Source organism: Eutrigla gurnardus, assembly GCF_963514095.1.
Source record: "Eutrigla gurnardus genome assembly, chromosome: 6".
Taxonomy (NCBI): Eukaryota; Metazoa; Chordata; class Actinopteri; order Perciformes; family Triglidae; genus Eutrigla; species Eutrigla gurnardus.
The window spans coordinates 18,156,803-18,179,358 of record NC_139920.1 but is presented as its reverse complement, the minus strand read 5'-3'; the positions used below and the strand labels follow the sequence as shown (position 1 = coordinate 18,179,358).

General features: G+C 43.9%; 2 protein-coding genes across 5 annotated transcripts in view; one reads left to right on the top strand and one right to left on the bottom strand.

Moving 5' to 3' along the window:
* The window catches only part of LOC311014519 (uncharacterized protein), a 75,992-nt gene that overhangs the window by 37,741 nt on the left and 15,695 nt on the right, over positions 1 to 22,556 (top strand). The window lies entirely within an intron of this gene.
* The window catches only part of usp24 (ubiquitin specific peptidase 24), a 38,867-nt gene that overhangs the window by 13,413 nt on the left and 2,898 nt on the right, over positions 1 to 22,556 (bottom strand). Inside the window, exons 2-45 of one of the 4 annotated variants that reach the window (XM_084011072.1) lie at positions 20,549 to 20,717; positions 20,233 to 20,300; positions 19,977 to 20,120; positions 18,873 to 18,998; positions 18,511 to 18,546; positions 18,359 to 18,424; positions 16,526 to 16,591; positions 15,792 to 15,866; positions 14,414 to 14,572; positions 14,208 to 14,322; positions 13,897 to 14,000; positions 13,400 to 13,507; positions 13,199 to 13,294; positions 12,926 to 13,087; positions 12,394 to 12,486; positions 11,206 to 11,313; positions 10,960 to 11,109; positions 10,292 to 10,423; positions 9,634 to 9,745; positions 9,468 to 9,544; positions 9,220 to 9,360; positions 8,962 to 9,015; positions 8,648 to 8,781; positions 8,493 to 8,559; positions 7,914 to 8,024; positions 7,726 to 7,824; positions 7,059 to 7,232; positions 6,887 to 6,972; positions 6,423 to 6,531; positions 6,078 to 6,224; positions 5,817 to 5,914; positions 5,155 to 5,250; positions 4,836 to 5,058; positions 4,566 to 4,728; positions 3,606 to 3,767; positions 3,386 to 3,456; positions 2,639 to 2,799; positions 2,499 to 2,560; positions 2,172 to 2,363; positions 1,524 to 1,638; positions 1,289 to 1,433; positions 1,090 to 1,209; positions 867 to 992; positions 191 to 289 (exon numbers count right to left, since the gene is read on the bottom strand). In XM_084011072.1, the coding sequence (XP_083867198.1) occupies positions 191 to 289; positions 867 to 992; positions 1,090 to 1,209; positions 1,289 to 1,433; positions 1,524 to 1,638; positions 2,172 to 2,363; positions 2,499 to 2,560; positions 2,639 to 2,799; positions 3,386 to 3,456; positions 3,606 to 3,767; positions 4,566 to 4,728; positions 4,836 to 5,058; positions 5,155 to 5,250; positions 5,817 to 5,914; positions 6,078 to 6,224; positions 6,423 to 6,531; positions 6,887 to 6,972; positions 7,059 to 7,232; positions 7,726 to 7,824; positions 7,914 to 8,024; positions 8,493 to 8,559; positions 8,648 to 8,781; positions 8,962 to 9,015; positions 9,220 to 9,360; positions 9,468 to 9,544; positions 9,634 to 9,745; positions 10,292 to 10,423; positions 10,960 to 11,109; positions 11,206 to 11,313; positions 12,394 to 12,486; positions 12,926 to 13,087; positions 13,199 to 13,294; positions 13,400 to 13,507; positions 13,897 to 14,000; positions 14,208 to 14,322; positions 14,414 to 14,572; positions 15,792 to 15,866; positions 16,526 to 16,591; positions 18,359 to 18,424; positions 18,511 to 18,546; positions 18,873 to 18,998; positions 19,977 to 20,120; positions 20,233 to 20,300; positions 20,549 to 20,717 (5,121 nt within the window). The remainder of the gene's footprint in view (positions 1 to 190; positions 290 to 866; positions 993 to 1,089; positions 1,210 to 1,288; positions 1,434 to 1,523; positions 1,639 to 2,171; positions 2,364 to 2,498; positions 2,561 to 2,638; positions 2,800 to 3,385; positions 3,457 to 3,605; positions 3,768 to 4,565; positions 4,729 to 4,835; positions 5,059 to 5,154; positions 5,251 to 5,816; positions 5,915 to 6,077; positions 6,225 to 6,422; positions 6,532 to 6,886; positions 6,973 to 7,058; positions 7,233 to 7,725; positions 7,825 to 7,913; positions 8,025 to 8,492; positions 8,560 to 8,647; positions 8,782 to 8,961; positions 9,016 to 9,219; positions 9,361 to 9,467; positions 9,545 to 9,633; positions 9,746 to 10,291; positions 10,424 to 10,959; positions 11,110 to 11,205; positions 11,314 to 12,393; positions 12,487 to 12,925; positions 13,088 to 13,198; positions 13,295 to 13,399; positions 13,508 to 13,896; positions 14,001 to 14,207; positions 14,323 to 14,413; positions 14,573 to 15,791; positions 15,867 to 16,525; positions 16,592 to 18,358; positions 18,425 to 18,510; positions 18,547 to 18,872; positions 18,999 to 19,976; positions 20,121 to 20,232; positions 20,301 to 20,548; positions 20,718 to 22,556) is intronic. The other 3 variants (XM_084011073.1, XM_084011074.1, XM_084011075.1) reach the window with 3 other exon arrangements.

Here is a 22,556-nt window from a genome sequence, read left to right as displayed (position 1 = left end):
TGGCTCAAACCCAGAAAACAACAAGTTACAATGATCGAAACAGGAAGAGATGCAAGAATGGACGACCTCCTTGAGATCAGTTCGAAAGAGAAAAGACCTGATCTTTGAAATGCTCCTTAACAGATAAAAACATGACTTAACAAGAACGGTTACTGTCAACCAGGTTTTCTCAGTGATTATCTGGTGTTACCTTCAGATGTTCGTCAAGCTGATCCACCAGGCTGGTGAAGAACTCGTAGGCATCCTGCTGTTCTCTTACATACAACTCCTTGTTCCACATCTTGAAGATCTGCAACGCAACACATTCACATGAGGAGAATAGTTAATAAGGGTCTATTCATCGAGATTCTCATCTTCTAATATTCAACAGAATTCACTTTTCCCCCTCAAAATAACCTCGATATTGATACTGATGGACAGAAATCCTCAGTTTTACAAGTGTCATTTTGTACATTTATGAGAATAAAAAAGCAGCCAAGTTATGTATTTAACAGGCTGCGTTTTTACTTATTTCTATAATTTGAACTTGAATATATTTTTGAAGTGAGAATTAAATCTAAAACATTTTTGTGTGTGTTTGTTCAGGTTTAAGTATGATGATGTATGGTTACCTTTTGCCTTTGTGTGTTTACATTATTACTTGATAATCGTATACACACTTTTCTCCGCTTTCAAACCATAACCACATGCCATTATTAGAGCACAGTGGATGGAATTTAATTGTCTTGCTCTTGTTAAATTGCTGAACTGCTTTTGTTTTTTCTGTTTACACACTCTGAACGGCACTAACCTGTATGGTTAAAGATTGATTGATTGGAAACACTCTAATCTATTGAACCTGTCCACACTTGTGCAGTAACTGTTACCTTCCAGAAGTTCTCCGGTATGTAGTACTGCAATTTGCTCTCCATCAGGTGACCAAACAAAGACTGGACCTGGTAGAAGACGCTCTCTTCCGGCTGATCCGTGTCGTCCTCAATGGACAGGAAAGCCTTCAACGCAAAAACACACACGCTCAGATATGGGATTCACTGTGTGGAACTCAAAGAGAATCAAGACGGTTGAACAGCACGTCCAACGCTTGCTTACCTCCGGTAGGCCGGGCTGCATGTAGAGCTGCTGAAACACAGCGTTCATGTAACATGTGGCTCCGCCGTTCTTCAACCCGACGAAACCGGAGACGGACCGGCTCTCTACGGGGGGGAGGTACTGAAAGAGACACCACCATCAAACCATACGTACCGACAAATATCACCGTGACTAACATCACTCAAAATCACCGTCTTACATCAAACTCCTTGCAGAGCGAGGGGTCGCTCTGGTGGTGCATGGACATGAGCTCTTTGATGATCAGCCGGAGGTTCGGGAGCGAGCTGTCCGCCAGCATCACCAGCACCTCGTAGGCCGCCAGCCTGCTGCTGGCCGTGCTGCACCTGAACACACCGCGACAAAACCTTTAACGTGGCGGTTCGCGATGTTTGAATTGAGCTGATGGGAGCACAATTAAATGGGACGTGACGTACTTGGGGTGGAAGTCGTGGCTGGGGGCTGGGGACGGCGTGGGGTTTGAACTGTTGATGATGATGCGCGAGGCTCGAAACAGGAAGTCATCCAGCAGCTGCTGGATCAGAGATGGACCTGAAGGAAAGAGTTACCCATCCTCACGTTACTTTAGATAAGGAAAGACATGATAAGACTCTCACAACGGCCTCTAATGTGAGTGGCAAAAATGCTATTATTCTCTCCACCAAGAGAACCTGTGAGTGAGTGTGCACCTCTGGGTCTGTTGCAGTGCAACATTTTAGGCTGCAGTGACTCACACTATCCCCAAAACACCTTTTATTGTCCGTTTGATGCTGCCATTGACTGCCAGCTGCCTCCTCACTCTCTCCTCTTAGCTAGACCCCCGGCCGATAGGGGAGACATGTAATAACACAGCTGAGAGAATCGCTACTTCAAAGCTGCTGCTCTGCGGCCAGAGACACAGTTGGGGAAAACGTTTTTGAGACCATAAACTCATGTTAACAATGTCTACTGACATAATAAAGCAAGTGAGAAGTAGGGTTATTTTCTCATAGACTTCCATGCAAGTCCTAAACAGGTCAACTTCATGAACCCACAGTTCAGAGGTTTTATAGCTGCAGATATGTATCCACGGTCCGCGTGCTCACCGAGATGCTCCTTCTCGTTGCCACAGAGTGAGAGCAGGGTCTTGATGAGTCGGAGGTGTCCTGCAAGGAGGATATTGTCCGCCTCGCTCGTCTCCATCTCAGAGCTCCAACTCGGCTCAAAGTTGTCGAGCCAAGAGATCTCGTCCTCCAGCATGGTGGCTGCGCTCACTTTGACCACCTCCATCTCCGACGCTGGAGGAGACGTAGAGGAAGAGTGAGAATACAGGGAAGAGTAAATTAAATACTTTCATCCAGGACAATACTTCATAGCTAGATATTGTTAAAACATTTAAAAACAAACACTGAAAGGGGAATTGATCAGCTTACTGGTTAGGTCATCCAGAAGCTGACATCTTAGGTCAAAGTACTCCGTGCACTGGGACAGCAACCTGAGAAGAAAAGCAACATCAACACCACAAGACCTCTGACAAAGTTTCAGGCATGTTGTGTGCTTCCCGCTCAAGTACCTCTGGTTGACTCCTCTCATGATCGATGTGGGACTCCATAAGGGCAGCTGAGCAGTGAGAATGACGGCGATGAGGAACAAGTTGGGTTTCTGGACTTCGGCGAAGGCTGAAGTGTCCGTCTGGCTCAGAGTGTAGAGCTGATCACACGCCACGCGGCGGATCTGATGAGAGGCGGAGAAAGAGGCCAAAAGTGTAAACGCACGCTGCAATGTTCGGGATAATAATAATAATAATAATACATTTTATTTAGAAGCGCCTTTCAGGTCACTCAAGGACACTTTACAATTTAAAACAAGAGCAAACAAATAACAAAACCATTAAAAGTGCAAGTAAAAACATCATGAAAACTACAATGAGAATGCTGTCCTGAAAAGGTGGGATGTATTCCTTTTTGCGCCGTACCAAAATTGTGACTTTGATACGTCACCCTGCTTAAATATCTCGAAACGACACTGAAACGATACAACAGCGAAAATCTTAAACGTCATGAAAAGTCACGGAATAATTCATGACATAAGATGGAACTTTAAATGTGTTTTCCTATTAATTAAAAATGTTAAATTTGGAAAAATATTAATATATTAGAAATGTTTGTTATGCAGTAATCAAATCCCCCCTATACTAGATTTTAGTGGGTTTCTTTGATAGCTGCCTTCATATTTGCAACCAGATATCACATTAAACAGCGTTTAATACGATAAAATGATGTCATACTTAAAATACTGGCAGTAACAAAGGGGTGTTTACCTCTCCGCTGGGAGATCCCAGCAAAACATCAATGATGAAATCATTGACGGAGGGAAGGTTGTAAAATGAACCTGGAGAAGAGAAACCAACCACAGGATTTAGTGTCATTGTAGAAGTCTGGCAAACACAACAAAAGGAAAAGTACAAACTACAGTATAACTCCACAGCATCGAGGATTCAATGTAGAGATCATAATAAAAGACTGATGCACGAGTCTTACACAGCTGCTGACAGCGTAGCTGCAGACAGGTGACCAGCAGGGACAGAGCTTCACGGGCGATGATGGTATCTTTGATGGAGACGCACTGCTGTCTCACACATATCCCTGCATGCAATGCTGTCGGTGTGGTCTCCCCCTCACTGCTGGAGCTGCAGTTACTTCCTGCAAAAGAAAACAAATATAAGACAATTTTATTTCTTTAGTGGCACCAAATGCTTCAACCGTGAAGAGTTGGCAACAAAACGCACATCAGGAATGAAGTTGTGCAGGAAAGTTACCACACCTACTGAAAGGAAACATCTAGTTGACACCACAACAATAGCTCCGATTATATGCAGCCACTTAGGCATCTTTTGCTCTGGGTCCCTTCCAGTCAAGATGGCGGCAATGATAACAAAAACTGGGATTTATTAATCTTGTATCGCGGCTATCTTCGGTGGATCATAACTTGTCGGGGATGGAATTTATCTACTGATGCTCCGGTTCAAAATGAGAACAAACTTGAAAGAATGAATGTCAGTTCTTTTCTATTCTTTTCTAATGACACGGCCAGCTCTGAGAGATAATACTCCAGGACATTAACAGTGATGATCTCGCTGGTATGACAGACGGGGATCACTACTATGTGGTTCACTACTAACCCTAACCCTAACCCTGAGGATAATATAATAATACAAGCTGCTGCAGTTACCAGCCAGCAGTGACTAACATTTAGAAGAGCAACAGACTAGCAGTTCATTGGAAAATAGCAGAATGTTGAAATCATTTTCCAGGATATTTTGACATTTGTCCCATTTTCTTGACTGGAAAATAAGTCAACCGCTTTCCAGGTTTTCCAGGACGTATAGGAAACACTGACAGTGATTTTTAAGAGAACAGCTGAGAGATTTCTGATCCTAAACAATTTAATTATAACAACTTAATGAACAAAACGTAAAACATCATTATATGGTTCATTACCTGTACTGCTGACTCTGGTGCGGACTCCCTGTGACAGAACGGAGCTGTGGGTCTCTCTGATTGGCTGCGGGCTGCCAACCAGATCCAATCGGCCTGCTGCGGCTGCCCAGGTCAGACGCATGAAACAGGCCACGGTGGACGTGAAGTCACCCACCTCCATGGTCTAGAAAAGAGGACATTGGACTTGACACAACTTTTTGAGATCAACCTGGGTGATGAACCCATGGCGGGTTTGTCATGGAAACCGATTATTATTATTTTTTTTTTTACCTGAATGGCGACGCGAGCGGCCGGTATGATCTCCTCGACTCTTATGGACGAGCGCTCGGACAGAGACATCTGTCTGTAGGACGACTTCTCCGGAGTTCCGCAGAGAGACAGCTGTCGCCCGGCGCGTCCGGCGTTACGGAACGGACGAGATGACAGCGCCTCGCCATCCCTGATGACATCATCATCCAGCGCTGCAGGCATGCTCTGGCCAACCAGCAGAAACCTGCAAACACAGTCAATTGATTATGAAGGGCAATGTCAACGCCTGTGTTGTGGTGTGTTGTGTGTGTGTGTGTGTGTGTGTGTGTGTGTGTCACACCTGGCCAACTGAAGGCAGATGGAGTAGACTCCTTGTCTGGTCTCATAGTCCACTTCTGATGGGATGGAATCTCTCTGCATAACATTCACCACCAGACTGCACAGGAAACACAGAAAAGGTTTTACATTTGAAGCCTTTATTGAGGTTTTCAAATGATGGTTTGAATGTCTGTCGTCATATATTATGACATCATCACCATTAAAACAAAGTAACAGATTTTTGACGATGAAAATGTTGTTTTTGAAAAGCTTAACACCAACAAATATGGATAGGAGGAGGATTTTACGTTAGATTAAAAACATGCTGTGAAATTCAATACATTTTGACTTTTGGACTAAACAATACTCCAGTTATTGGAAATGTGTGGATCACATGAGTCGGAAAAAATCCTACACAGCCACCACTGGAATCTAATTCTACAAATAGTATAATAATAAGACTGAGTGTCCATAGAGCAGTTTTCCAGGCTGACACAGTGCTGGAGAGCGCTTCATCCACAATGACGACACCAGTGCATTTTCTTAAAACATTTTTTAACTCAAACATTTTTGTTACAGCACTTTTACTGTCGGATTAAAAAATTGGAGGGTGCCGGAATGTGAAGCAGCTCGATTCGTCTGCTGAGACGTGGCACCCTGAAACAAGGCAAACATCTCGGTTACCTGAGGCCTCCTGCTTTAAGGAAGTTCTCACAGAAGGACTTGCTGCTGGTTTTTGCCATCTCATCGTCCGATGTGGGCATGAGCTTTGAACTCAACACCTGCAGCAGAGAGAGAAGAGGGAGGGAAACAGGAATCACTAATCTAACTAATGTTTTGAACTAAATGTAATTCTGCCACGTGAAAAAAAAAATATTTTGCATTATATGCATATGAAAATGACGCGCTGCGTTTAAGTTTGTGTATGTTCACATGTGCGCATACCTCCAGGTTGTAAAGCACTCTGAAGGTGGACATGCCGGGGGCTGAGGATCTGAAGAGGGACTCCAGGATGGATGCTGCACTGGGCTGGTGCTGCTGCTTGGAGGACATGGATGGAGAACGGGAGCCTGAAGCCTGGAAGAGTGTCTTCTACAGGAAAGAGACACAATGGGAGTTTAGAAAATGGCAAGAGAATGCACAAACCAGAGAGACGGAGCAAGATGTATTCACTTGTTTAATAATAAGATCAAAAAAGTATTCAATAATCATTTAAAAAAAGGTAGAGAACCGAGAGCTTCAGCGGTCATCCACGGTAGTAACCATGTGACCTGAATGCATCTGATGTACCTGGTGGCTCCAGACGCTGGATTCTTTGGGAACAAAGTTGTCAAGAGCATCCTGAACTTCTGGATCTGTTGGAATCAGCAGCAGCAGTTTCCTCACACGGAGAGTGATCCTGGAGATTACAATGTATGGAATGAATGAAAACATACACTCCTAATCTTCCCAAAGCCTCTTTCCCACTGGACAAAACAAAATAAACACTGACACCCACTAACATCTGGCTTTTTTTTTAGTAGGAAAGGTCACCATCTGCATTTTCCCCAGATGACTGCAGTAGCGACGGGTGGCTCTGATCAGCAGTATTTCCAGTGTAATGCTATGTGACGCACTTTGAAGTTTATATGTAGTAAATAAAAATCAACAGGGATTTAAACAATTATTACAATTTATATAAACAACATATATCCTTAATATCCTCTCCAAACAGCCACGTTCTGTCTGTATAACTTCGGATCGTAGCATCGTACCTGGTTTCATCGAGGTTTGCCAGCTGGTAAAGCATCTCAAAGACGTTGCACACCAACGCCATCACGACTCCAGGCAGGGACTTCTCCTGGAGACAGGAAGACACCGACACAGTGTGGTGAGAGAAGAACCCGACGAGTGCGTCCACAAGTTTTGTCAGCAAACAGCTGGTACCTGCTCCAAGGCGTAGGCGGAGTTGAAGACGGCGGAGCTGGAGCTGCTGGAGGCCGAGGCCGAGGACTCGGAGCTGCCGGAGGGAGTGCCGGTGCCGGAGCTCTTCACGGTGAGGCTCTGCTCGTCGCAGAAGCCGAGCTGGGACAGCAGCTTCTGGTCCCGGTTCATGGTCAGCTAACGGCACGGCGGAGGAAAGCAGCCACGGAGGAAGAGAAAAACAGGATTTGAGGTTGTTTATGTTGTTTCCGCAGACATACATGAGATGCAGCAAAGAGGAAATGGCACCCTATCAGGAAGGATTTACTGAGATCAATAGTTAGATAGATCGTCCCTGATAGACTGACAATACTTGATACATGATGCGTTCGCCAGGAGGTGGGTAAATAATAGAATTATTCTTTGTTCAAGGTCGGCCTGTCCATTTTGTTAGTAGTTTACATGTGTAGTAATAGCATCGACATCGGCAAAGGCGTCGGATGTTAACAATTGCTCCGACCATCGTTGATCCCTGACATCATCTAGTGCATCGATTAGTTGTTTTTAACCTTCTTCGGGGGAACAGGTGATTGGCAGATGAAGAATATACTTATAGTGACAGGTACGATTGTAGTCATCAAAACAGAAGAGAAACAGAGTCTCTGTCACATGTAGAGTAATTAACACTTACCACACTGTCATTAGCAAAGATCTGGACGTTATCCACCGGACAGCTCAAGTGCTCAGATATCTTCCACCGGATGCTTCCTATCGTCTCATTACTGTGGGTCTGCAGGACACACAACCCAGGGTCAGTTCCTCTGTAGGTGTAACTCCACACAACCAAGCTGTATTACACAAAGAAAAGTCTGGCACTACCTCTAAGGTGAAAGTGTCTTTGGTTGACTCGTAGGTGATGTGAAGAGTGACAGGGTGTCCGTTGAACGAGGCCCCGTGAGGTAGAATAGTGCGAGGAACTGAGTACATATCCTACAGAGAAATACACAACATAAAAAATGCTTTAAAAACATAAAAAATAAAAATAAAAATAAAAAAAATACCTCCTCGATCAGTCGTTTGTGTTAAAACTATTTGGCACATTTGGTGTCTTGTTTCTCAAATATTACAAACACATTTAACATTAACAAGAGGATGAGACCCTTAATCTCAGTGCATCTCTTTAAAAAAAGTCGAGGACAAACATGTAACATAAAATTATATATTAATATTATTTTCCACTTTCACTGAGTAAAATCTTAATAACATCCGTCCTGATCATCACAAACAAATCATTTTCAGTTCAGTTTGTTTCCATAATAAAAAGAAATGTCCTTTTATAACATGCTTCTTTTGCACTTTGTATTTTGATATAAAGCGCTTCTAATTTCCTTGTTGCTGGAATGCGCTATATTAATAAAAGCTGGCCAAAATGATCGAAAAACTAACTAAAAAAACTACCTCTATAGTGATGACGTAGCGTTCAGCCAGTAGCAGCAGTCTTTCGATGATCACCAGCTTAGTGGATCTACAAAGAAACACACAGAGGAGTTAAACAAGACTGGAACGTTAAAGTTACTTGTGTGTTTTAATAGGTTTAATAACTATGCCCTTACCCAAACCCCCCTCTGTACCTGGATGGTGATTGTACAGATGTGGCCACGGTCGGCATGGCGGTGGCCGTCAGCATCTTGGTTGCCCTAGTAACAGCATGTGTCAAAGTAGGCCCTCCCAGGGCGGAGCTGGCAGCCTGAGAAAGAGAGAGGCAGAAATAAGTGTTTAGGTGGCTGCTATAAGTCACACACACCCACCCACCCACCCCCACCCCCACACCCACACCCACACCCACACACACACACACACACACACACACACACACACACACAGCGATAAATAACTGCTCCCATCAGTAACATATTCCACTTCTTACCTCCAGTCGCTTGTAACAATCAGCAATAAACTTCTTGTGCAAAGTCACGGAGTCCTGTAAGACAGTAAAAATTCATGTGGTTTCAAGTAACACAAGGGAGGTTTAGGTGTCTAAAATACAAGCTCTGCTCCCGTGCTGGTACTCCTGTCTGTTTCTCCAAACTCCATCGACTGTAGCTAAACACCCAAACTATCCTTTTAGGTTGCACCGTTATTCTCAGTCTGAGAGAAAGAGCCGACCACACACACACATACTGACCTTCTTCATCTTCGGATTGAGGTTGGTGTAGCTATACGTGATAATGAGCTGGATCGCTTCATTGGCTATCTCTTCATCAGGGGTTTCCATGGCGATGCGCCAGATAAAATCCATCCCTGCCAGGTCAAGGCGCTCCACGCACTGAAATCAGACCATAAGATGCATTGATATGAATGTATATCAAGATGCCCTTGTACATATTTTGTACAGCGAGCTGCACAAATGAAACTAAAAGCAGAGAAACTGACCAGCTGAGTTCCCTGGCGTTTGAGGCGATGGTCACACAGATTTACATTCTCAAAGAAGGTCTTAAATAGATTGAAACCTGGGAGACACAGTTAAACACGTTAAGCGGTGTTATCACACACTCATTCACAAAATGATCCTGAAAGGCTGTCATGCAGCGTCTCTCACCGTTCATGGTGATCTCGTAGGGCTCCAGTTTGAGGATCTTCTCCTTGAAAAGCTGCTGCTGAACGTCGCTCTCGAGGTCATGCTGTCCTTTGGTAAACCACTCAAAACACATCTGCACACATCGAAAGACACACCGTTGTTTGGCGGACGCTACTATTGGCTGACGAGTTCAAATGTAAACACTGAACCAACTACTGATCTGTACACAGTCCCTACTTATGTGTCTGGGGATTATCTTGAGTAACCAGTTCATGATTTCTGGAAAGAGAGAATTTACAAATGTCTTTGAGCACCACGAGCCGAGTGTTGTCGAGTTATATTACGTTCAAGAGAAGGTGGAGGTGTCTGCTGCTTTCATCTCCAACACTCTGATAAATATCACTACAGGGAGAAATATGTGTTTTTGATGTTGGGGGTGAACTGTCCCTTTGATAGCGATGCCACTACTAAAGAAGCCACTACTAACAATCGCAGGTATGGTTCATTATTTGTAGTTTTTTTTAAAACTCAATTAAATGTTTCTGTACTCGCCTTGAACTCTGATTGTAAAATGAAGAACAGCTAATGTTCGCAGGGCCTTAATTCCTCCAGAGTTATCCGGAGAAAAACAAACAAATGGCCGAGGACAAGCATTCCATTCGCACAAGTGTTTTCATACCTCACGGTCAAGTTCGCAGACGTCCGGCCCCGACACCAGGCACTCCCAGAGCTCCTTGGCCCGGTTCCAGACCAGGTAGAGGCTGGCCTCCTGGAGGAAGAAGGCCAGGAAGCGCAGGTGGCTGTCCAGATACTAAACAAGGATTCAGAGAGACGTGTTGTCATCGTGACCCTCGAACACAACCCCAGTCTACATCCACTGGGCTGCTCAGATTTGAGTACGTCCTGTGTAAACCGTCTAGCTCGGATGAAATTAGGCCTCAAATCTTCTCATTCAATAAAATGTTATTAGTGTCATATCACAAAAAAGTAATCTCAGGACAGATAGAGCAATAATAAAAATGTTCTTTGCAAAATCATCATTTTGTTGACTCAGTCTGTCTACAATCATATTTTTTACATTTAGTTTTTTACCGTTTAATATAATAAATAACAGTAACAATATTATACAAGTAGTTTGCTGCTGTAATCCTGTATTTTCACCACTGTGGGACGAAAAAGGATTATCTTATCTTGCCATTGTGTTCTTATGACAGCTTGGTATGTACATATATTGCTCCCGAGCTGGTACTCCAGTCTGTTTCTTCAAACACCATCAAAAGCCCGTACAAAGCAACTACCCCTTCACTCAGAGAGGAGCTGATGAGAGGAAATGGGACGTAGACTAACCTCCTGGTAGGTGTAGCGTCCATCCACCATCGTCGAGCCCGAGAGGCCGTTGTTTCCTGCAGCCGTCACGGCCAGGCGATGGCAGCACACGAGGGATCCTGTGATCAGTTTGACGATCTCAAAGTTCTTCTTCAAGTCCTGGATGATGCTCTGTGGTGGGGTAAAGGAAGGTGAAAGTTACCGTGGCAACATCGCTCCGACTGTACAACCGCTTGGATGATGCGTTTGTCGGTCTGTTTGCGTTACCTTGTCTTGTTTCTGATAGGTCTGCTTGATGAAAGAACGGGTGATCTCGTGCAGCTGACGGAGAGCAGGGACGACCCAGACCGACTGAGGACTGCTCTGCTGAGAAGCCTGTTTGGGGGAACACACACACACACACACACACGCACACAGACCGAATTTTGTAATTAGACCACTTTGTCATCACAGACCCATTATTGTTTGTAGTTGTGTAAATGTGAGAAAGAAAACCAGAGCTAGGGATGTAAAACATTGGACAAGACTTTGACTTTTAAAGGGATAGTACGTTTTCTAGTGGGGTTGTATGAGCTACTTTATCCATAGTCGGCGTATCATAGTCTGTATCAGCACGGGAGCAAAGCAATGTACATCTAAATGTCTATAAACATACGCTACAGTTACAATATTTCTTAAGGCTGTACTTTGGCGTCAGACAGCCTTTTCCAACGTGGAACTGAAACCGTTGTATCCATCTATGCTCTCTTCAAATAACACAAAGAAACTAACTGATCAATGCAGCGGTTGACCAGCAACAGCTCCTCGTGTTCTGGGAGGTAAAATGACCGTTTGTGTCAGTGGAGTTTCGTGGCTTTAAAGAGAACACAGATAACGGCTCCAGTTCCTTGTCAGGAAGGGCTGTCTGACTCTGATATAGACTTCTTTTTTTTTTATATTATAAAATAGGATTTGCTGCCCACCCCCCAGCAGCACATTGTTTTGCTCCAAACCATGTACTGTAGGTATGAGTACCTCATACAAACCCCACTCTATCAAAATCTCTATCCTTCTTTAAAATATGCTAAAATTTAAATTTGTTCTCTTGGAGTCTTAATCAAATATCAAACATGCACTTCTTTCATATATCCGCTGCTCTGATTAGATTCCTCTGTGCATCAGTGAAGATGCGAGCGCTTCCACCAAAAGCAGCTAAATCACTCAATCAAGCTCTCACCCAGGATCAACACCAGTGTGTAATCAGGACCCAGTGCCGAAGCCCTCTCAGCGAGGCAAAGCAGACGATTAACACGCACCTGGTTGAACTCCCTCGTGTTACAATCAAAGTGTGAAATTATAAACCCGTGACCAACGAAAACCCCCCGTGTGGTCGAGCCCCTTCTCCTCGATTGGTTGGCTTGAAGCAGCGAGATTGGATACAGTGGAATTACAAATGATACAGGCTTCTTCTCTTACTTTGGCCACAGAGTTGGCTTTCTTCTTGCCCCAAGTGCCGGTAAGAAAAGAGCTTTGAGTGTCGCTGCCTTTACAGTCCTCCTGAGTGTGAGTCTAGAAACACACATTTCATTTGAGGGCCAGTTGGACTCAATTAAAGCACAGTTTACCAGTCCTCCTTTACCTATATGTTAATATAAAAACACACATTAATTGCTCCCATAGGATTTTACTGAGTTCTACCCTCAATCATTTCAGTGTCAAATACATAAATCAAGACTCTAGACCCTTCTTTGGAAAAGTTTTCATCTTATTTCTTTCTTTTAGTGTCAGTATTGAGCTTCCATAGTTTCCTTTCTATATGCTACGCTGCATTTTTGAGCTGCACAAGGAGGAACAATGTTTCCCTTTATGTAAACAACAAAATAAACAACATATATATTTACTCTTGGAGCTGATCCTGTAACGACCACGGAAAACACTAAACCGCACTTAACACTCATTCCCACATCCACAAAGACAATAGGAAGCGAACGTAGCATGTCCGTCTCACCTTCTTAATGTCCTCAATACATTTAATGATGTAACTGCGTTTCACGGTCTCCTTGACAGCGTAGGCGTCGCTCAGGATCCCCAGGTGCTCCTCCAACGCCTGCTGAACTAGACTGGTGGGCAGCGTGGGGAGGTGAGCCAACTCCCAGAGCACCTCCAGCACCTGAACAGACAACACAAACGACGCTTCAGGCTTCACTTTAATAATGAAACCCAACGTGCTACAGAGCTTCACATCTGTTCTTTCCATTTTCTGACAGATTCAGCGGCGTACCTTCCCCGTTGTGGTTTCAGAGCGAGCCTCTCTGCCGATCCTCCCGATCAGACTGAGCAGCTTCTGCCTCACACGGTCGCTCTCGATCTCCCAGCTCTACAACAACACGCAAACAGACTTCCATTAACGCTGCACACAGACTCACCTACCGCTTTCCACCGAGCCGATTTACTGGAGAAATGTCAGGGAGATGGCACCGACCTTCTGTATGAGGACGAAGAGGTGGGTGAGCTGATCGAAGCTGAACTTCACAGCAGCAGCAGCGATGATTGTGTGAATGTTTTCTATCACAGTTGATGACTGGCCCGCCTGAAACGTCCCCACAAGAATCCATCAAACATGTATTTAAAATTAAAATAAAAACATTGAGTGTGTCTCGTCTTTCTGGTGATTCCTGGAGGCCTATTTTTTAATCTGACTCTATTTTTCACTTCTCTAGCATGATAGTGAACTAAACATCTTTTTCAAGTCACTTGTGACAATATTCACGACTATCCCGATAATGGAAAATTATTAAACTAATACGATAAAACCCTGTATCGTCCCATCACTCATACGGTATCGGCGATGCTTTTATGTACATAAAACACACTTGAATCGTGAAAAAAAACAAAACAGAAACTTCAACATGCTTAATTAAAAAGTAATAAATAACAGAGATGCAACATTACGGTTGTGATGTGTGCACCGGAGCTGACCTGTATTTTCCAGATCTTGGAGAGTTCGTCCAGTGACAGTTTACTCCCCAGCAGCTCAATGATTCCCTTAATCCTCTCACAGTACTGAGCTTGATCAATGTTACCTGGGGATATGGAGGGATTTGACAACCGCTGTGAAAACCGTCAACCACAGCCTGAAAACCTCATCATTTTTGATGATTTCTGTCTTGTTGTGGTAACCAAGGGCAAACATTCCTCTATGCTGGAAAAACCAAAGTTCAAGTCATAGTTGCACAGCACTCTGTGACAATTTTGCTCAATTTATGGCAGGATGTGATGAGTTTTCTTACCCTCCAGTGCTATTGACAGGACGGAGTTCTCTACCAGCCAGTCCAAAAGTTTATCTGTGTCAATGGCATTTTTCACCGTCTTAGACACCGTACTCTCCTCTATCAACTTTGTTACCTGAGAGAAAACATAAAAAAACTGATTAAAAATACCCAGAAAAAAGAAGGAAGAATTTAGACGCGAGCGTTCAGATCCTGTAAGAGCCGACCTCTTTGAGGGAGTTCATCTTGGTGGAGAAGTGGGGGGTTTTGAGCATGCGTAGCAGCGTGTCCAGTCGCAGGTCGTCCACCACGGTAACCAGCTCCCTCTGGAACCTCATACACAGCAGCTTGATGGCCGACAGCAGGTCTGGGATGCTCACCAGACGCTACGGTTGACAAACAAGAGAGTAACAACCAAGTTATACGGAGGCTAAGTCATGCCCCTTCTGGTGGGACCTTATAGCGAGTGACAATTCGTTTTAATCCCGTTTGAATTGCGACATGAATTACACATATGATGTTTGTCACTTTAAAAGATAACGTCTCATTTTGTCCTAGTATCACTTAGATTTGTGTGAAACTGCTCAGTGAACTTCATCTACCGTCTCGCACAATGAACATCACCAACACAGCCGTTAGCTTGGCTTGCTAGCTAGCTAATTTAGCTAAGTTCCATCAAAAATGTAACGTTATTGCAGCTTCAGAGAGACGTCACTTACACAACTTGGGTGAACTTTCCAATTATGTTATATATGACTAAAACAGTTACATGACAAAATGTGAATTTCTTCACAAGCAACATTATAATTAATTAATTGACGAACATACAAGGACGGAAGCCCCGGAAGCATCTCTATAAACATCTTGATTAAGTCACAATCAACATAGACAAGCCCATAAAAATACAATAAAATGTTTAAAATGTGTTTAATTAATTGTGTTTATACTGTAAAACTGCTATTAACAGCCCCGCCTTCATTTGCTTCCATCACTGATCTCAGCCGGCCTGTATTTGGGAACAGCCTTAAATTCCTTTGGCACAAAACTCTTCCTCCGCAATGAAACACTTTCAAACTGCTTATGCAGTATGAATACTACTCCTATAAAAATCCAGCTATCGAATAAGTTCTATACTAATAAATTAGTCATTCCTTTGATCCGAGGCAGTCGACGATGCTCATTTTACAGCAGCTCAGGATACACAGCGTCCGGCATACGACACACTTCTAGACACTTCTCTTTATCCTCTTAAAACTCATCTAGTTGGAGTGAGCTCTGCTAATTTAAGTTTTATGTTATACCACGTTAAAAAAATTGTTTTCTTCATGTAATATGTCGAGTCACATTGAGCTCAAGAGCATTTACATAAATGTATTTAATCATTAAGCTAGCCCTGCTGTCCCTCGCAACCCTAAAATTGCATTGACTGTTAACTTGTAGGTCCTAGTAGCAAGATATAAATATCATAAGAACTTTTATTATATTACCAAAAGTGTCCCCAATTTGTAAATGTCCCCCCTTTCAGCACCTCCTGATCCAACAATAAGGGTGAGGCGAAGGCCAGCAGCTTTCTACAGCTAAGGATGACAACTAACAAATCGCTACCTTGTCTTTAAGGTCCTTCTCCTCCAGATTCTGCACATACGTGATCATCTTGTGGATGACTGGATCAAGCATGGGCTATGAAAAACAATATGAAATGTTGTTAGCCACTGCAGCAGCAAAACGCAAGATGATAAATCGGTGTACAAGGGTCATATAAACAAACACGTTAGTTTTAACGTGGGAAGAAGGTCAGTCAGAAAACAAGCGAAGAAGATGTGAATTAATAAATAAGGACAAAGAGAGAGGTTGTTTACCACAGAAATAAAATAGGAGTAGAACGGACATTTAACTGTTTTCAGTGGGCCTTAAAGAGATGTCCCAACTCATCCTTCTCCAGACCTGCAGGGATTGAGGCGGAGCACCGAAGGACCCAGCGCCGCCGTTCCTGCTCAGCTAATTTTCTGTAACAGCTGTCTGTGAGTTAGCTGGCTAGCTGCTAGCTAATTCCACTTTAATGTTGCACTTGTTACAGAAAAGGAGCTGAAAAGTTGCCACTCATCTGATGATAGCAATGTGTTTTGTGCTGATGACCAGTAGAGAGAATGCATGTTTAAGGCACTTCAGCATTGGCCTCACACAGGCCTGTTTGATGTGAATGGGAATGTCTGTTCTATTCCTATTTTATTTCTACATACATGATATACACATTAGCAGCATTTCAACTAATTAAAAAAAGAAGAAAGCATTGACAGATAACCAGATTGGGGTCATGAGACGTGGAGGAGACAGCTCACCTGGACGAGGCTGGAGTTCAAGTATTCTGCAGCAACTCCAAGTGGCTGAACCAGAGCTGACACACACTGTAAGCAGAGGGGAAAGAGACAGAACAACTCAGGTATGACACAAACCAAAAGAAAGAAATCAACTCATCAATACCAGCGGAGCATGACCAATTAGAACATTCCATCTCTCAGGTTTTTTTTTGGGAGTGTAATCGGTCCTGCACAGTGGTGAAGACGGGAAGTATCTATAGCAGCACTCTACCTCTCAAATTAAAGTCTTTAGGCCAGAGGTCACACTGGATTTAAACTGATACCGTGTTCACGCTGGTGCATGTGAGCGAGCGTAAACAGACGTGTGGGTGAGTTTCTAATACCGCCGCCCAGCTGTCATTTGTCACTCGGAGCTAAATCACAGGAGCTTAATGAATGGTTCCCGTGTTCTTGTCTCTTTTTTTTTCTGGACGTCTTCCATCTCTGCTCCAGGGCTCTCTCTCCGAGCAGCAAACGTCTCCCCCCTCCCCCCGGCCTTCCTCCTCTATTCACTCAGTAAATTCCCCCCCGTGCACTTGACTTCCTGCTCAAAGCACACAAATGAATGACTCAGCCCTTACAGTCGGTGGAGGAGGGAGCACTCATCCCATTATCTTTCCCCCGTTCACTTCCACTGTTTCTCTTGTCTGTGCTTAAAGTGTGTTCGGTATCCGACAGATTACACACTGCAACTGGAGAGCAGTCTGCACGCAGTCTCTGCCTTAATAACATGGCCGTTTTCTTTGTTGCCATGCCAGGCTACATCTATGAAAGACTTTGCTGTCTTGTAAACAATTTAATGATAAACACATTGGCTGTATAGATATGAATGGTGATGACATGGCAAAAAAAAGGGATGCCAAAATCGCCTGAGATATGCACCAAAGACAGTCCGCCCGGAGTAAGGGGGCCCCAGTGAGAACTAAGTCCACGACCACGGAAAGGGACGAGGTCCAGGCGAGGGGTTCTGTTAAGCTTAACCTTCACTTGGGTGCAAATCAACACAGAGCTGGTCGCAGTGCACGGCCACACAAGGGGATGACTCTTTTTCTCAAGCGGTGAGAAGGAACAAGCGAAATTGTGAGTTAAGTGACATCCCGGTACCAAACAAAAAGCTGAGCTTCTGTGAGGGACGTCACTTTTTCAAACAACATATTTTCACAGTCTTAGACTTCAAGAGTTATACGACAAAATGCAACTTTCTTGAAGTGCAACATTTTTTAGTTTTTAAGTTTTTAATTGACAAACGTTTGTAATTCATGGCACTATGTGAATTACGAAATAAGGACAAAGAGAGAGGTTGTACATTATTTTTTGGAAAATCACACCAATGGATTATCAATTTGCCAGATAGTCAATATGGGGGGAAAAAAAGAAACCAATATTGGAATCTTGATATTGAACAGCCCTACTTATTGCTATGCTCAGGGGGGAAGCGCGTGTCTAAATCAATGGCTGTGCACTGCTGTGGTTCCGGCCAGGTTCCCAGAAGGAGGCATCAGTACAAGGATGCCTCAGAACACGTAGCACAACAGAGCATTTCAACCATCACACGGCGGGAGGATGAGAGAGTGCGTTTGTGTGTGAGTGAGTCTTGGTGAGGAGCGGAAAGAGGGGAGACATTCAGGTCCCTGCAGCTGAGAGCAGCGGTAAACATGGTGACCTTTCGCCTGCATGGGTCATCTCAAAGTCTGTCTACAGGGCCAGTCTCCATCCGCCACGAGGGTAGGAACTATCTCCTTACTCCTCAGATACGTCAGACCGTTTGAGAGAAGGCAAAAATAAGAAAGGTAAAGTAAGGACGGTTTCTCTTACAGCAATCTCAATTTCGTCCGTGTTGAGCTTCGCCTGGATGGCCGTGAATCCTCCTAACTCTCCAAACTTGAAAAAAAAGAGAGACACATTACATAAAACTCACAAAACAATGGCAAAGGTATACATAGAAATAATATCTGCTCATTACTCACTCGATTCACCAAATCAACCAGCCAACCGTGAGGCTCCTGAAAGAGATCATTGTGGAATTATTAATTACGACGCCGCAAATTATTGTGAAAGACAACGCACGCACACGCACAACACAAGTTCTCCGACAGCTGTTGTGTGTCAGTCACACATGTTCTGCTGAGTCTCGCTCAGTTACACAACATTGGGAATGAAGAACCCATTTATCTGCCCCGGGACATGACTATGGAGAGTAAACAACTCAACTAATAAGGACGTGTGCATATTAATACTAAAACAGCTTTAAATACTTTGCGAGTGCATCTGGATGAATTGGTCCACGTGTGCTAATAAGAATACAGGAAGTAGTCCAGTGGCCCCTTACTTTCTGATAGGTGTTGCTCGGGGAGACGGCGAACATGTTGGCCTCTTCTCCAAAAACTTCCGCCCAGTTCCTCTGACAGGTCTTCATCCGGTTCTTAAAATGGTACTCGTTATCAGGGTTGAAGGCCTGGACAGAACAGAAATACATATTTATGATACATATTTAAACCATGTAATGTCACATGATGCCTGATTTGAGTCACTGATTATAATGTAAAGCGTTTTTTCAGTATCAGGTTCAGACATGGACGACAAGTTTAACACACCAACCATTTAACAAGCAGCCGTGCACATATTAACCTCATGTAGCTGTCTTTTTCCCCGGGGTCGATGCCCCAACATGTCGTGTATCATGTCAAAGCATGGAAAAGTGGAACTGCAGGAGCTGCTTGTGACATTTTGCTACTCTGCATAAAAATGTTTTTTTTCCTCCAAAGTTTTCCACCGGTGTCAGACTTGTTCAGACATCCCTCTTTCATTCCTCCAACCACACTCTTGAAGAGCTTGGCGACCCATATTCCAAATGAAACCCGAATAATAGCAGCATATCCCACGTCTTAATCTGAAAATATCCAAACGGAATGTGATATTTACACGACCGTCAACAAATTCAGAATATTGTTAAATACTGTTAATTCTGAGCGTTTCTATTCACACATGGACTCACTCGGACATTACACAGATGTTGAAGCCTAATCGGGAGCTGGACGGGAAAAGTCTGTTTAAAGTCAAGCTGAAATGAAAAATGCCTCTTTAACCCTTTTAGATCACATCGTGTGATCTTGACGTTAATATCCGGTCCAAATGATTCAAACATTTGCAATCTCACATGCAGCTCCTGCGGGTAATGTCTAAATAATTCCAGGGCTGAAGTGCTTGTGAGAAAGGAGCTAAAGATAGTGCCAAAGTACTACGAAAGCACATTTAAAGCAATTTACCTAATTGATCTTCTGCCACATAATAATGGATTGATCATTTAGATCAAAGTCTGTTTCCAGATGTTCCATTATTTTCCACGGGACATTTATCTTCTTCCAAGTTAAATATTGAAAGAAAGGCGGTAGAAAGGTATTAAAGGACAAGTATTAGGAGAGAGAGAACCCACCATAGTCAGGACTCCCATCAGGCTTACTGGAACAGGATCCTGCTTCACCCTCTCTGCTACCAGCTCCACCAGCAGCATGAGCATGTTGTAGATTCCCTCGTGAATCTCGGTGCCCCACTTGTGCACGGCACTGCTGGTCAGCAACTGGTGATGGCGAATGAGACAGACAGAGGAGGAGGACAGTCAGGGGAAACGTATGTAAATTAATCGAGCATTACACGCACTCACTTAGATCTCTGGAATCTTTATTGCTAACCTTTTTAAAGGCCTCCGGCATGCACCGGTCTATGAACCGCTTGCAGTTCTCATCAGCATCAGCAAGACCTGGCAGAGAGGGAGATGTTGGATTCAGATATTCATCCGTCATCCAAACAAAGTGTGTGAGTGTGTGTGTGTGTGTGTGTGAGAGACAGACTGAGCAATGCAACACCAAAATAACATGTGAACAACAACCAACGGTCCAAACAAACACGCGTCACCCACTCAATAACTCAATAACACAGATGGAGAGCGTTTGGTTTTAAAGCAGACCTTCAAAACACTATTTTCATCCCATGCAATCGTGGTCTTACCGTGCCGGGCGAGGCAGGTGGATGCGATGAGGCACTTGCCCAGGGACTCCTCTCTCTTGTAAGGGATGGACCAGTGGTCAGTAAAGACTCGACTCTCCAGCTCGTACAGGTTGGTGGTGGGAAACTCCATGCTGCCCCCGGAGCAGTTGCCGTTCTCATCGTTGCTCCTCTGTGAACACACATGTGTAACATAATTACAACCTCATACAACGGTCCCCGTCCCTCCGTCGGCCATTATTTTAGGCCGCTGCAGCTGTCCTCTGTGCGAGGGCTTCTGGCAATGATAAAAGTCAGACAGGATGATGCCTAATTATTTTCCTCCAGCGATAGCAGTCATTCTCCTTGACGCTCTGCCCTTCATCTCTGCATCCACTTTTCTGTCTGTTTAAATAATCCAGGATTTCACTGCGCAATAAACTAAAAAAAAAAGGGGGTGTGAGCAGCAAAGGTCAAATGTTATAAATACCTGCCACATGACTTGACACGTCTTGATGCTACCTAGAGTAGTTCCGATCCTGATGCTAGTATAAGAATGCCTAATAAAGCCTAGAATGCTGGATCGGGTATCGGTGCGTACGCGAGTCTATGCACTGATCCTAGGGTTGGGCGGTATGACGGTATTATACCGTGTGACGGTATAAAAGTGTCCACCGGTAGAGATTTTGCAATACCGTTTATACCGGAGAAAGCGCAGATGTCTGCGGCATCGCTCTGAGTCACTGTAATTACACCGCCTCGACACATAGGGCACTGCGGGCATTGCAGCAGACTGCTTGCGTGGTTGCATGAGCACGACGAAGAAGAAACAGCTTTACCTGAGTAATAACAATCATGGCGGAGGCGGAGAGTGAACGTCACGAGGAAACGGAGGCAGCGCGTCCCACCCAACTCGTTCCGAAAAAGGGCGCTCCGTCTGTTGGAACTTTTTCGGAATTAGAAAATCCGACAACGAACAAAAAGCGATACTCTGCAAAGAGTGTCGCGCGACTGTTGCTGCTGGAGGTGGAAACACCGGTAACCTCTTCCACCACTTAAAGTTAAAACATGCGAAGCAGTATTATGAGTCTTTCGCCAAAGGCACCCCTTATGACAATAAATCACATCTATGGAGGGAGATAACGGAGGCCATCATGACGCATACTTTTTCTCATTTGTTATTTTCATTTCTTATTAAGATGGAGCTCTGTGTTTACATTTGCACACACACTATAGCTTAAGTTAAAGCTGGAGTTCAAATGTTTACCAGACAGTTGCACATTCTTTGTGGCTTATTGTTTATTATATTATTATATTTTCTTTAAAATAATGTTATGCTGCTGTGAGAAAATAAAAATAAAAGAGGAAAATGATCAAATGCGACAGTATGGTTATTTTTAAGCCATTAATTGAATTTACAGGGGGGAAAAACCATACCGTGATATGAAATTATTCATATGATATAAGATTTTGCTCATACCGCCCAACCCTAACTGATCCGATATCACGTTGTCATATCACTTATCAGTTCATTTACGCTACACAGGAACGCTTGCTACGCGATCCATACATGCTGCCCGATCGGTACTCTAAGTCCGGGATCAAAAACGATTGATGCGTCCGATAACATTGATAGAAATAGGTCAAAAGCGAGTCACCGCGCTTCTTTCTCATCTCTACTGAGAGTTGCACATGCACAGCACCTATTGGACAAGCTGCAAAATGTGTCAAACTTCATAAAGAAATGGCATTCATTCTCTCTATGTATTTGTTCATGTTTTACAATGGGTTGAGCCAGGGCGGTACAATAATCATATCACATCCATACAGGGTTAGTAGCATACAGCTGCTTAAGAGTTCAGGTATCGGAAGTTGTATTGGGAAGTCTCTCATGCGACCCCACTATGACAGATTTTCTACAAGTTAAAATCCAACTCCCTGAAAGTCCGCATTCACGGTTGAAAATGCTACGTTCAGGCTCTGCCTCCTGTCGCTACATGAGAGAGCGCAACACGGCCAGAAGCAGTTTTAG